Source organism: Mandrillus leucophaeus, unplaced genomic scaffold, assembly GCF_000951045.1.
Source record: "Mandrillus leucophaeus isolate KB7577 unplaced genomic scaffold, Mleu.le_1.0 Scaffold1096, whole genome shotgun sequence".
In the NCBI taxonomy this organism is placed as follows: domain Eukaryota; kingdom Metazoa; phylum Chordata; class Mammalia; order Primates; family Cercopithecidae; genus Mandrillus; species Mandrillus leucophaeus.
In genome coordinates, this window is record NW_012099165.1 from 746,114 (window position 1) to 761,119 (window position 15,006).

The following is a 15,006-nucleotide window of genomic DNA, read 5'->3' on the forward strand; positions in this document are numbered from 1 at the left end:
CTAATTCCTTCTTCTTTTACTCCTCCATTATATTCCTATAGGTACTTACAAGCTTGGAATTATTTGAATCCAATATACATAATCACTTGTATTCTGTTACAATCCCAGTTTGATAAATTACTCAAAAGAGAAGGCTGTTTCATATTAATCTTATCTCAGAATAGTACAGTTCCTGCCCCAAAGAATGCACTTGATAAATGTTTAATAGACCAGTGCCTTTAAAGGTCAATGAGAGAGAAACAACATACTTCTGCTTATGTTTTTCTGGCAACAGAAAATAATACATAATTAAGCGGGAAAATGTGAAGAGAACAAAAAAAATTAAGTAGCAGAAAAAAATCAACTATTTAATTTTAATAACAAGAGACAACCTTTATCAACACTTTTTCCTTCACTTATTTATTGATAAGTTCAGACATAAGTCACTGGTCTCTTTTCAGATGAGTATTTGCAAAGGAAGTTGTTTTAAAATTGAGTTACTTATGTCCTCCTGAAACAGTTTTTATAAGGTTAAAAGTGTTTAATTGCATTGAAACCTAAAAGGGCAATTTAATGAAGTAAAGGCTTTACACGGCTTCATCTATGTGGTGGTTGTTTTAATGAACCAACCTTAACAGTTTCCGGGAACCTCGCATAAAAATGTGTAACTCTTAGGATGCTTTCAGTGATAAATAGTGCCTGACTTTTTTCAACACTAGATCTTTAGAGGTTTATATTTAACCACATTTGTCTGCCCAGAGCTTTCAAAACACAAAATAACTTTTGCTACACATATTGATAAGAGGACGATGATGACAAGCAGTGTAACTATGCTACTGCATAAAACCCTACTCTGCAGATCTCCTATTTGCATGAATTTGTTAAAAAGCAGGCTACAAATGTAATCCTCTTTCATACTTTGATGTTTGGGGTTGTTTACTACCACCAGATTTTTGGTACCTGCTAAACATACATTTTATATGCCATGAGGGAGATAAGCTTTATGAAACAACTCATAACAACTTTTCAGAAAATTGCACATTTGAAGATCCAATTTTGTTCTTTCACACAACCACTGAAACAGTCTCCTTACTGATCACCAGGCAATTTCCCAATCTCTTTAAAATTTCTCTTTCTAAACAATTTCTTCCAGAAAAGCCTTTGGCAATAATTTAACACTTCAGTCTGCCCTAGGGAGTAGGGTGAATTAGAAAAGTCTGAAAATAGATTGCAGTGAAAATAAAGCAGGGGGACCAAGTCCTTACCTGAGTGTCAGTGCCTCCCTGGTGAGAGCTTTGCTCCATCACATTCAAAGATAAACTCAATAAGTGAAGACATGTTGCTTTTAATTTTTGTGCTTAGCTTTTAGCACTCACTTACTGATAGAGCATGTAAATAACTAACCTATAATGCTTCACTCATATAAGTCTAATTATTTTAAAAAGACAAAATTTGAAATCAATATTGGCTATTTTTTTTTTTTTTTTTTTTTGCAGAACTATGATAGTGAGTATGTGTATGAGACACAGTGAGATAGCATAGCTAACAACATACTATCTGGGATCTGACTTGGGGGTTCATATACTGGCCCTGTCATTTATTAGCTGTGTGACCTTAGCTAACGTGTTTCACCTCTCAGTGTCTCAGTTCCTTAACTATAAACTGGTTACGATAACAATACTAACTCATCAGGTTTGTCTGAGGATTAAACAACTTCATACATACAAAGTTCTTAGCATAGTGCCTGCCTGATGGGTTTAAATAAGGAATTTTATATTCTTTCTAGAATGTTTGAAGTCAATCCATATGAACAAACCATATTAGAAAGATGAATATTTAAACTCTAAATATAAACTTTTATATTGTTAATTTACTCCAAAGTTTGATGAACTTCGCTTTTTTGTCACTAACATCTGTCCTTATGCTTTCTTCCATGAAGATGGGTAGAAGATGCATATAGTTCTTTTGCATAGTGGTGGCAAATATTGATTGAGCACTGATCATGTTCCAGACCCTGAAACAGGGCTTTCTATGTAGCAGTTTATTTTATCTTCACAAACACAAAAGAGCATCTCTTATTTTCCCCAACTTACACATGAGAACACCACAGCTCTGGGAGGTCACATGACTAGTCATCTACTAGTACCAGAACAGGGAGTGAAAGGGTACATGTGAGACTGCAGGGTTAGAGACTGAGCTCTTGAGAGCGGCACTATATTATGAAAGGGGCTAGATAGGAAATTCAGTTTAATAGCTTTATTTCCTATTTGAAGAACCTAAGCCCCAAAGCAAGGTAGTGACTAAGCTGAAGGTTTCTGTCACACCACTCTGCATTCTTCTTTTTTATTTCTGGACTAATCCTGGATTTATATTTTCCCACTTCTTCAATTTTGAGTAGAAAGAGAAAAAAAATGTTTGCCCTGAATATATTTCTCTCCCACACATCCATTTTTTCTCCTTTGAAGTAGCAACAACAGCTGCCAACGGAGGATCCCCCGGGCTTCTAGAGCATCAGTCAGCTTCACAGATGAAGACAAAGATGAGAAGACAGAAATCCTTCCTTTAAAGAACTTTGCAAATGTTTTTCATTCTAAATTCATTCTTTCATTAGTGAGTACTTTTAAGACAATACTGAAACCTCCAGGCAAAAATGACAAAGCACTGATTCTAGGACCTACAAGTGGTCCCTAATTGGTTGCCAAGGGCCAAATTGAAGGAGATTTGGTTCAAAGGAGACTCAGATCTCTAGCTTCTCTGAACTATTTTTTTTTAATCTGTCTTTTCTTTTTAAATTGTATCATATTTATTGAGGGTGTACAACATGATACTTGATATACATATAGATAGTGAAATGGTTTTTTAAAAATATTCTCTACATACCATACAGTCCCTTCTACCACCCCTATGCTATTAGAGAAAAATTTGGCTAGCCAAAGGCAAGAGGAAGAAAAGATTGCTTCCATATTTATGTAGGGTTCCAGTGACCCTTGAGGCTTATCAATAGAAGACAGAATCAAAGTCAGAGCCAGTACTTCTTTGCTTAGACCAAAAGTGCTTGCATTCTACATGTGAAAAATGGAAGGAAAAAATACATGTAACTATAAGCATAATGTTTCAATACTTTTCACTATCCATTACCCATGTATAGATCCATCATGCACACGTAAAAACATACATGCAAAACACAATACTGGAATATATTGTACCGGTTTGTTTTGCAAGAATAAGCTGTACTGTGTATTCACACTAAAAATGGTTTCTTTTTTAAACTGACAGCAGGCGAGGCATTAAATAGTAACATATTCATTTTTCCATTTCTCTCATAAATATTTATTGTGAAACTACTGTGTGCTAGACATTCTTCTAGGCTAAAAATACCCCCGTAGAGAAACCAGGAATCATTTCTCCCTCATGGAGCTTGATTTCTGGTGGAAAAAACATAAGAAGCAAGATGTATAAATAAAATATATAGCATGCTAACTAGTTCTAAGGAGAAAAAAAGTAAAGCAGAAAAGACAATATAAAGCAACCAGGTGACAAGAGTAGACATTTTAGATAGTGTGGCCAGAAAAGACCTCACGAGAGATGATCTTGGCAGGAAAGAGAAAAAGAAGTGAGAAGATATTTGAGAGATTGCAATTCCACAAGAGAAGAGCAAGTGCAAAGGCCCTAAGGTAAAAGATTGCCTTTCTCTCTGAGAAACAGCCAGGGGGCCAGAGTGGCTCCAGTGGAGTTGATAAAGGGGAGAGCTGAAAGAAATGAAATCAGAGCGATAAGAGGAGGTCAGATTATGTAGAACTTTACAATGCAAGCTAAACATTTTGACCTTGACCATGAGAGAGACGGGAATCTAGGCATTGGAATAACATAATTTGATTTATGTTTTAAAAAGATAATGTCAGTTTGCAGCAATAACAGATGGGCTGAAGTGATACAAAGTCAATAACTTGTGACTTTTGTAACAATCCAGATGAAAGACAATGGAGGCTTGAAGCAGCACAGTGGCAGCGGAGATGGTGCAAAATACTTGAATGTTGGATATATTTTGAAAGTAGACACTAGCTGACTGAATTGATAAGAGATGTGGAGGAAAACACATTAAGATTAAGATTGAAACTTAACTTTTTGGCCTAAGCAAATTAACCACAGTGTTGCCAATTAACTGAAATGGGGAGACTGCAGGAATGGCTGCTTGTGTATTTTTGTTGTTATTTGTTTGGTGTATTTTTCTTTTGTTTTCTTTTCTGGGGTTGGGGGAGCCATAACAGGAGCTCACTTTTTCAATGTGCTCAATTTAAGATGTCTATTAAACATTGAAGTGGAGATGTCAAGTAGAAAATTGGATATGCAGGTCTGAATTGATAGGAGAGGTTTGCTGGGAAAAAAAATGAATTTGGAAATCATTAGCATATAGATGAGGAAGAATCAGCAAATGACACTAAGGAAGAGAGGTCATAAAATTGGAGGAAGACTAGTGAGTGTGGCATCCTGGAAGCCAAGTGAAAAAATTATTTCAAAAAGGAGAAAGTAAATTATCATGAATGCTGCCCATAGGTTAAGAAAGTTGGAGACTGAGAATTGACTGCTAGATTAGCAATCTGGGGGGTCACTGGTAGCCTGATGAAAGCAGTGTCAGCAGAGTGGAGAAGTGTAAACAAAAATGCAATTGGAAGAGAGAACTTGAAGATGGTGAGTATAAACAATTCTTTCAAGAGAGTATGCCGTAAAGGGAGAGTGTGAAATGGTGGAATTACTGGAGAGAAAATAAGATCAAGAACATTTGTTTGTTTGCATAAAGTAGGAAAAGTATGGTGGTATTTACATGATGCTGGGAATGATCTGCTAAAGAGGGAAAATGTATTGATGCTGGAAAAAGAGGAAATAAGAATTGTCTTTGAGTAGGTCAGAGAGATACAAGCTAGGGCAGTCTACTCAAAGGGTGGGCCAAAAATTGCAGCATCAGCAACATCTGGGAGCTTGTTAGAAATGCAAACTATTTTGTCCTGTCCTAAAGTTAAATCAGACTCAGGTGAGACCTAGAAATTTGGGTCTTAACAGGCTTGCAAGTAATTATTATGCATGATTGTCCAAAATAACTGTGTTGCACAGAGGAGAGATCTACCTTATCTAGGAACACAGTCAATTTATCCACGGCAACCAAAAGGAAGGTACAGTATGTGGGCACAGGTGAGGAAGTGAGCAGATGTGGTAGTGGGACCTTATGGAAGTTTTCTAGCAATTACTTCGACTTTTCAGTGAAGAAGGAAGCAGAAATAGCAATCAGTCCCTTTCCTCTACTTTGATTTTATTAGCCCCAGAGCCACAGACTGATGGTGTCGTGCCGCAAAGTTGTATTATTCTCTTCACCCAAGGTGACTGAATTGCAAGACAGCCTATACTCCAAGCTCCACTCAGCTACCCCTTTGCAAAGCTACAAAACTTTCTACCTTCTCTAGGCCTGATTGTTCCTTCAGCTGGTCTATTCCTTTTGGCCGGCTCAAATCATGGTATTTCTTATCAAAATTAGGGTTGCCATTTATTTTACATTGGACATACTATAGACACTTCCAAAATATATCATCTCATTCAGTCTCTCAAATAACCATTTCACAGTGGTACTTCTATCTTCATTTTACAGGTAATAAAATGGAGACTGAGAGACTAACTTAGTCAATGGTATCTTTCTAGTAAGTGGAAGAATCTGGAGGGCGACTCACTAAACTGCTTTTAAAGTGCCACGGGAGCTGGAGAGCTGTTTATGTACCTGGTCGTTCTCAAACCACACCCCATCCAGGGTATCCAGCATTCCCCAAGTGATTTCAACACAAGTACTCTGTCTTCCACCTTCTTCTATTTTATGCTACTCTTCCTATTTTTCCTGCTTAATGTGCTAACAAGATCCCACTGTTTTTCTCTAGAGGTCACTCTGGTTTAATCAATCATTACAGTTTATTTTTCGGTGTTCTACCCAATTGCCGTCCTCCTTCTTATCTCTTTTTTTCCTTCTCCTCCTCCTCCTTCTTCAACAATTTCTTCAGCCTATATTTGTACCTTTGCAACTATATCTAATAAACTACTTTCCCCTCTGCCTGAAGACATTCACAAATTTAAATTTTGGTTTAAATAATAAAAATAAAGTACGAGTACACTATTTCTTCTTAAAGTTTCTACTGTTTAGCAAAAGCAATCTAAGTCTCTTCTCATTTTACCTAAAGTCAAACTTTTAGGTCACAATTACCTCATTAACTGTTTATTTTCTACCATATTTTATGTGGTCGTCAGGTTTTTTTTATGTATTTGATTTTTCATATCTACCTAAGTTGTGTTTTCTGGAAACCTTCCCACATCTACCATACATACAGTCCCAAACTAGGCAATATGTATTATTATATGTCTGTGTAGGGTCATTAAAGCAACATTTAACTTTGTTCTACAAATAAAAGAAAAAATAAAATTCTAATGACAGAACATGCCAATATTATATAAATTACCTCTTAGTGATTCTCACTCATTATTTATTTGCTTATTAATTATTTACTATATAAGTCTATCATGAAACATACTCTCTGGGTAATAAAAAGGACAGGCTACTATAAAAAATCTAATGAATAAATATATTAATCAATAGCTTTCAGCATTCCATGAGAAATAATGCACAATTGGAGGTTATATAGTTATTGATCCACTATGAAATTCTACAAAGATAATAAGTGTGTAGTGTGTAGTCAGGTCACATTTTGTGTGAGATTATTAGATTTAGTAATATTTCACTATTTACTAGTGATAGAGAGATTTTGGATTGCCATTTTTAAGGAAGACTGTGTAAGTAATTAAGTTTATAGATTGCCATGAATTGAATAAATGAAAATCGTGGTAGTTTTAAAACTGCATTTTAAAGTTAACCATTTTTTTTTCATACATGTATGACACATTATTCTCACTAGTCCATTAAGTTATTGTGGCAAAGGGAAATTAATTCTTTTCTGAACTCTAGGTGTGGGGCACATCATCATCCAGTGACCCTCTGTACTACAGGTAATGCATATCAGCTGCAATAAATTCTATCTTCTTCATAAAGTTATCCTTCTACCTGTGTATCTTATGCTGAGGATTGACACTCATCATCCAAACCCCAAAACTAAAAGTGCTCCCAGGTAATTTCCACTGCCTCACATTTATTCGGTCACTAAGGACTACCAATTGTTGTGCAAACCTTTATGGAATTCATCCTTTTGAACCTCACTGACAGTTTATTATTTCAGGACCTCATCATCTCTTGCCCAAACTGTGAGAATATACCTCTAAGTGACCTTCCTGTCTCTGATATGCTTTGCACTCTCTGCATTCCCCGCCTGCCTATCCTGCATCATAAAAATGACAAAGCAATGATTCACGACATAAACCTAATGATCTTACTGCTTTGCTTTAAACTCTTGAATTACATACAAGATAAAGTCCAAATGCTTTGGGGTGACCCTGAAGCCCTTGGAGCTGGTCACAGCCAGCATTTGCAGCCTCATCTCATTGCCAGTGGTAATATCATTACCACTCACACTATGCTTGTGGAACTTCCGCAAGTACTGAGTTGCTTGCCCTGAACACAGTCCGCTACTTCTAAATAGGCTAATCCCTTCTCCCATTTGCAAACTAGGACTCAACTTTTCAAATGGATATCACTTCAGTAGACTACGAGAGTACTAACTAGTTAGCTCTTTGCAAATTTCAGTTATTTTAATTTCCCACAACTAATAATTATTGTAATTTGAGCTTTTCTACTTCAATGTGTGCCGTTTAAACCTGTTCTAAAACAACACAGTTTAACTTCTATGTTGTTCATAAACATCGCCAAATCATAAACTTTCACCATAGTTCTACTTCAATTCTTTAGTATAGTAATTTGCATCTCTGGAAAATTACAAGAAGTATTCCATTTGTATCGTTTTTCTCTATTTCTTCCTTTCTTTATAATTTGCAAATCAGAGCACTGTTTTTCCCTGACAATCAATCTTACATTCTTCTAAAAATGCTATTATTTTGTGAACTGATAGTTCATTAATAAGTATAATTACCATCTGCCACCTCATTTCTTAAATTATCTAGTCATTATATGTATATTGTCTTTCAATTTTGGAAATTAAGCTCTTGAAAAGACACACCCCTTCTTTATTAAAGTAAGGTAGAGTTCCAGGTGTATTTTTCAACATTAGATTTGTAAATCCACTTTGCTTTTTGTCATTACCACATTGTAATACTAATGTAAAATTTCACAGGGCTTTCTGCTAAATTTAATACATAAAGTACTGTGACTTTATTGGTTTTTCATATGGCATGATTTTTGAAAGAATAGAAAAGTAATAACATTTGGTTTTCTGGGCACTGTGGTTAAAAAATAAGAATCAGTTGAAGTCATTTGGATATATTTTGAAAAAATAAAATGGCCTGGATTCTAAGCTAATAGTTGCAAGGAAGATTTGAGGAGTCTCTTAGCATCCACCCCAGTTTAAAGCTGTTTTTGAGAATAAAGTATACACACACTATAAATATGTATCTCTTTCCATTTTATTAAGGATATTTTATTTATTTCTCCTGCCAAAACTGTTTAAGAAAAATATACATCTTTGGCTGAAGATTCCAAATACAAACAAGTCCAGAATTCTCCCAAGAAATCAAAACAACATTTTTCTTTTTTGTAGCCAATTTCTTTTCATTTAATTTTCATTCATCCATATTTTGTTTTGTGTCCTCTCTTTATATTTTTATTTTAAAACACATATATTGGATAAGACAAAGACCTCTGATTTCTTTCATTTGGAACCTGAGATTTGGATGTGGGATATTTATAGTATTTATGAAACTAATATAATAAAGTTATCCATAAACCCTGGATTCTATATACCACACTTGCTAATGGAATCTAATAAACAGATCACTGAATTTGAGAGGTGGAAGGGGCCTTGTAGAGCATGTTTTCCAACACCCATATATTGTAGAAAAAAACTGAAGCCAAGGAATCTTATCACTGGCCAGTCACATGGCTAACTAGAGGAGAACAAAGGCTAGATCCCCAGACTTCCTGAGTCCAAGTCCTGTGCCCTTTATACTAAATCACATGTTCTCTCAAGATACAGACTTTCCATATCAGTCCATCATTCCTCACAAACTGAAAATAGAGTTAACTGAGTTTCCTGTGTCACTGAACACCTACGAAGCAAAGCCTTCATTCTCCAAAGCAAAACTGGAAACATATAACATTTCTGTAACAGAAGTTTTTCTGCAAGGCTGCCTTTTCTGTCTGTTCAGGTCTAAGATGCCTAAAGGTAATGTTTGCCACAAGCAGTAGCTATTAATCTTTGACTATATTTTTAAAGCAATGATGCTAATTTTAGTTTACTTTCTTAAAAAAAACAATTATCTCTTACTTTCAATATGATCATCTTGAAAATTATTTGCAGAGTTTATTTTCATGTTCTTCCTAAAAGCACTCTATCCTTGCCCAGAGAAATCTGTAGATATTAAATTTGGTGTTGAAATGTGCACTTTGGCAGACCTCCATTTAAAGGTGTGGGGTTTTTTTAAATGAAAGATAAAAAGTAGCTGATTATACTTACACAAACCCCAGAGGAAATGGATTCTGTTGATATGAACTAACTAAAGTGGAGCTGGGAAAGCTCAAGTTTCAGCCTCCCTCCAGCCTCTGCTCTCTGATAATTACCAACCAAGCCTATCAAGAATATTTTGTTTGATGATCCAGCAAAAGTCTGGCAAGGGAGGAAAAAGAAGGGCAGGGCACTTCCCACGAGGATGGGGGAAGGATGTTCCGTAAGCTTTCCTGGGTGATTAGAGCTGGGGAAGTTGATCTCTTTTCATGCTGTAGATGTGGCGCGCTGCAGTCACGCCTCCCGCTGCCAGCCCGGCACTGGGATCCTAATCAGTCACTATGAAAACTCATTAGCTCCACAGCAATGAGTCTTCCACTGCTGAAGCTTGGCGCTGTGCTTAGTACCATGGCCATGATCTCAAACTGGATGTCCCAAACTCTCCCATCCTTGGTGGGACTGAACACCACGAGGCTGTCGACTCCGGATACCTTAGTAAGTTACTGCGGTGGGTTTGGCCATCTTGAGAAGTAAGTGCATTTAGTGGGCTTTGTTTGTAAATTGCAAAGGCTAAGATTTTGCTTCTCCCTTTACAGGTCAGCTTCAAAAATGTGGTATCTATGTGGTAACTCTCATCATAGATGTTTCTTTATGAACACTTTATAGTTACACCCCAAAAATGGACTGCTTGAGAAATAAGCTATGAAAGAGAATACTAGAGTCATTAAATTCTTAAGGATGAAAAGCTTTAACTCTATTACTTGGAAGCTTGGGCAATTCTTAAAAATATATACATATGTTTTGTTTCTTATTCTTTTACTTATTTTAATATCTGTAAAAATCTTCATAATTTTTCCCACAAAGTAAGCTACAAAGTATATTCTGTCAAATCTAGTTTTACTACAGCAGATTCTTCCTTGGAATGCAATGCCTGTCACTATTTGCAATGAATTCACTCAAAGAAACTAACATTTTTTAAGCATAAATGAATTAAAAAACTCACCAATTTAAAGCCTGCCCAAAATTCCTTTAAGAAAGCTAAGAAACATGAACAATAGAAAACTAACTTGATAAAAACATCTTCCTGTATTTTTAATATTTTATGAAGACTTCCTATCACAAGACTATCTTGTATAATCTTCATTCATTTAAAATTAATGGCTTTTTAATCCTCCCTACATTCTAACAAAGTATTTCCTGATAGTTTGAAGCAACGTTCAGTGAGCAACATGTTCGACATTTCAAACAAAAATGAAAACTATTGTTTTTTGAAATAGAAATTTACAAATTCAGATAAAAGGAATTTATTAGAAAATAATTCCTCTGCCCTGAAATAAAAGGTACAGAAGCAAAACTAGGGGTTTTTCACTTTCATGTGGGTTACTCCAGTGGATCAGAAAAAGTCAGATATGAAAAGAAGAGTAGCCCTCCATTTCCAAGTGCTATTTGCAGTTACTAATAATAAACTATCAACCAATGTTACTTAACTGAGTATAGTCTGACCAAATAATTACATAATTTTCCAGAATCTCCCAGTGCTCAAGGCACCAGCAGAGCACATACAAGCCACACTTTGACCTGCTTTTACATTTTCATTTCCCTTAGGTTACTTATGGAACCTCAGAGCCTCCACTGCTGAGATTCTCTTCCCTACCTGCATGAAGTGGCCTGACAGGAAGGATGTAAATGATATTTGGAGTTATAAAGAAAGCAAGATAGACATCAATAAACAATTACAAAACATAGATTTATATTATCTAATATTTACTGAGCCAATTTTTTTTCAATGTCCAAGTACCTGATTTCAGCAACATCATTGTTGAATTCACTCATGCAGGATAATGAATGCAAACTGAGGTACTAATGAATGAGTTATATTTCAAACTTGGCACCTTAATTCTGACATGTATTTTTTTATGTATATAGACATTGGCTTGGTTATTTTTTTTTTTATTGTTGACTGATGAGAATCAAATTTTCAAAATTATACACGATTCTCTTAGAATTTCTAGTTATCTTGCAAGTGAATAAAATATCTTTACTTACTGATTGAAAAATTGTTAGTTGAAAAATATAAAGCATTGTTGTATGTATGTGTATGTTTTGACAGACAATTCTTACTTTTGATCCCTCATCTTTGCAAATAAAATAAAATAAAAGAACAAAAACAGAAAATGTAGAAAAGTTTGCACTATGGCTACTGATAATAAATCAGTAAATGGTATTCACTGGAATGGAGAAAACCTTTTTTTGGATTTTCTTTTTTTTTATTTTTAGTATGCTTTACAGAAGAGCAATGCCTGTGACATTTCCCTAATTATCCAAATGAGTGCTCATACTTTAAGATTCCCATGGTGAAGAATGAATGCATCAGTATCTCTTAGACTAAGAACATAAAATGTTAATGATAGAAAGGTGGAAAGGATCTTAGAAACCATCAAGCCAGTTATGTTCATATTATTTTTAGCAGCAGATTTTTTTTGTGTAAATTAAATCTTACATGTGCTAAATAAATATTTTTCAATAAAACAAAATGAAATTTCAAAATATAAAAGAGGTCGTGGGTGGGATAATAAATGATTGGGAGAGGCATTTACTGGACCTCCACCATGTGTTATCTCCTCACACAATCAAATCCTTGCCTCAGTCAAGATATCTCCTTAGAAATCTTAGGACTCTCAAGAGTTTAGCTGGAAATACGACTGATCTAATTCAGTCTCCTTATTCTATAAATGGGGAGACTAACTAGAAATATGTAAGCCACCAATCAGATTTCCCCCATTTGGTTAATGCCAGAGCCAAGTGTAGGGCCAAGTTACATGACTACCTCCCTACTCAACAAAGTCATTTCACCATTGCCTTTGCCAGTCATTGGCCCTCTTGGTCCTGGGTGCCCCACTAGGTTCTCACTACCCTTCTCAGATTGTTTCCATGTCCCTGGATTCTTCTTCTTTCCCTCCTACACACCAACACCTTCATCCTTTAAAGTATATTTTCTCATCTCCCTTGCCTCACAGAGTTGGAGAAAAGCTATACTCTCAATTATGTCATAACCATTCCCAAAGTTTTTACATTTATAAGGAAGAAAAAAATATCCTCCTTTGTTGGCATTTTAGGCATGTGGCAAAGCAGTGAAAGTGGTTCTTTTGCTTAGGGGATTCTTCCTGCTGCCTCTCAAATAATTCCAAGGGACCCTTACTGCTGCTTCCACATGGAGGGCCAGCAAAACTCTTCCCTTAGATGGAAGGGTTGACAGCTCCCTGGCTCACTAGGTATTGCTGTAAAGTAGTAAACCAGCTCCTCTCATCAATTTTCTCATTCCATGTTCTCACTTTAAACAGTATGAATGGGATGAGCCTGCAATATACCACATGCACACGCACACACACACATAGGTCTTGAAATCTGAATGTTCATGGAATATGCAGAGGTTAAAAAAACAGATTAACATAAATACAATGGTTTAAGAAAAGGAGATTTACACAAATATGATCATAGTCGTTTTTTAAAATGATAGTTTCAAATGACCTGGAAAAAGAAAATCAGGAAAAATAGGATTTAAATCATTAAATGGCAATTAAATCTATTTATGGCAGGTGCCTCTGAAACAGGGCACATTTGATTATCTCAAAAGTTGAAAGGGGTTTTTAAATTTCCAGGATGTTTTTATTAGTAAATAGTTAAATACAACTCCTTATTAGGGGAATAAGCTCCCTCTTGTTTTACTCAGAATCTTGAAACATTCCTTTGTCCTTTTTGTTGGCCCTGTTTTCTTTCTGTTTTATTCCCCTTCTAATCTATCCACTGGGCCCATCAGCCTTTGGAGACATTGGTTTCTGAGCAGAGGAAGCCTCAGCTCTCAGAAGGCTCAGGCTCCCTCTGGCGCGTCTCTTGAATGCAGAGTAACTTCCCCTTGAGGCTGAGCTTCTGAGAAATCCCTCACGCTGTGGGCTTCACACCAGGAAGACCCCGGGAAAGAGCAATTAAAAAAGTTGAGGACATTCAGCAGACACCCGCTGTTCTCAAATAGTCAGCCCAACTGCTGTGGTGGGAAGAGGCCTCGAAGGAACCTGTGGGCATGTCATTTGTTTTGGTACATTTTCAAAGGTCTAGCTGGCTTCTCCTCATGAATAACTACTTAGATGAGTTAGTCAATTTAGAGTTCTGTAAAATGAGTAGAATACCCTGAAATGAACTGTCGTCAATATCTTCTAATTTTCTTAACCTCAATTAACCAATGTGTTTTAGTCCTGGATGAAGATATTTGATTTAACCGATTCATCTATGACTGTTTTTTCCCCAAAAATTCTGTTTTTCTTCCCTAAACTCTTAGGTAATGCTCATTTTGTGATAGGGCAACTGAATGAATTAAGGAGGGGAGCCAGGTGAGAGAACAGAATGGCAAATCTTGATGGTGACAGAGAATATGATCATTGCTTTCTTATAGAAGAATCATCATGTGAATAAGAGAGTAGATTTATTCTAGTTTTATTTATTCTGTAGATTTATTTATTCTAGTAGATTTACTCTGAAGCAAAAGTAGGGCCAAGGAAGGAAAACTGCAGAGAGAGAAGTTCCGCTCATGCCCCTCTGCTTTTCTTCAGTGGAGGGGGCTGCCTATAAAGCAGTGAAATCCCTTTCACTCAGAGGTCGAATGGAAACACAAGGAGAATCTGGAGATGTTCCATTGTGTGGAAAGACATAGGACAAAATATGACTTCTAAGGAACTTCCTAACTGTAAGTCGTCGTGATTTCCAAAGGGCATGAGCAGAGGTGACCAACCTAAATTTATTATTATTATTATTATTTTTAAAGACGGTCTCACTCTGTCACCTAGGCTGTAGTGCCATGGCACTATCTCGGCTCACTGTAGCCTCGACTTCTCAGGCTAAAGCCATCCTCCCACTTCAGCGACCCCCCACCCCACCCCACTGAGTAGCTGGGACTATAGGCTACCACGCCCAGCTAATTTTTGTATTTTTCCTAGAGATCGGGAGTCTCATTATGTTGCCCAGGCTGGTCTCAAACTCCTGGGCTCAAGCCATCCACCCAGCCCAGCCTCCCAAAGTGTTAGGATTATAGGCCTGAGCCGCTGCACCCTAATCTAAATTTGATTTTTGTTTGTTATTATTGTTATTATTTTGCTTTTATAGTTGTTTTTTCTTAAAGCCTGGAGGTTTCCTTCAGTGAAGAATATGAATTTCTTATTCAGTCCTAAGTATTCTTACAAGTAATAGCAAGAAAACTACTATGCAGTGACATCTTTATTAACACATCCTCCAGAACACAGCTTCTTTTGGCGTGGTCTGTCAACATCTCTCTAATTCCTGTCCTCATGTTTCTCTTGTCTCCACAACTGAAGTCATTAGCATGCTAAACCACATGCCAGTCTCTGGGACCAAGCCTATCTTCAGACAGAAAATTTATCAG

At 36.3% G+C, this 15,006-nt stretch overlaps 1 protein-coding gene across 3 annotated transcripts in view; it reads left to right on the top strand.

Moving 5' to 3' along the window:
* Nucleotides 1-15,006, top strand: part of OLFM3 (olfactomedin 3) — a 212,606-nt gene that overhangs the window by 158,912 nt on the left and 38,688 nt on the right. The window contains exon 1 of one of the 3 annotated variants that reach the window (XM_011989523.1): nucleotides 9,835-10,070. The exons of the other annotated variants lie outside the window; for them this stretch is intronic. Within the exon in view, the coding sequence (XP_011844913.1) occupies nucleotides 9,942-10,070 (129 nt within the window). The 5' untranslated portion in view covers nucleotides 9,835-9,941. Of the gene's footprint in view, nucleotides 1-9,834; nucleotides 10,071-15,006 lie in introns of those variants that run through there. 3 annotated transcript variants of the gene reach the window in all.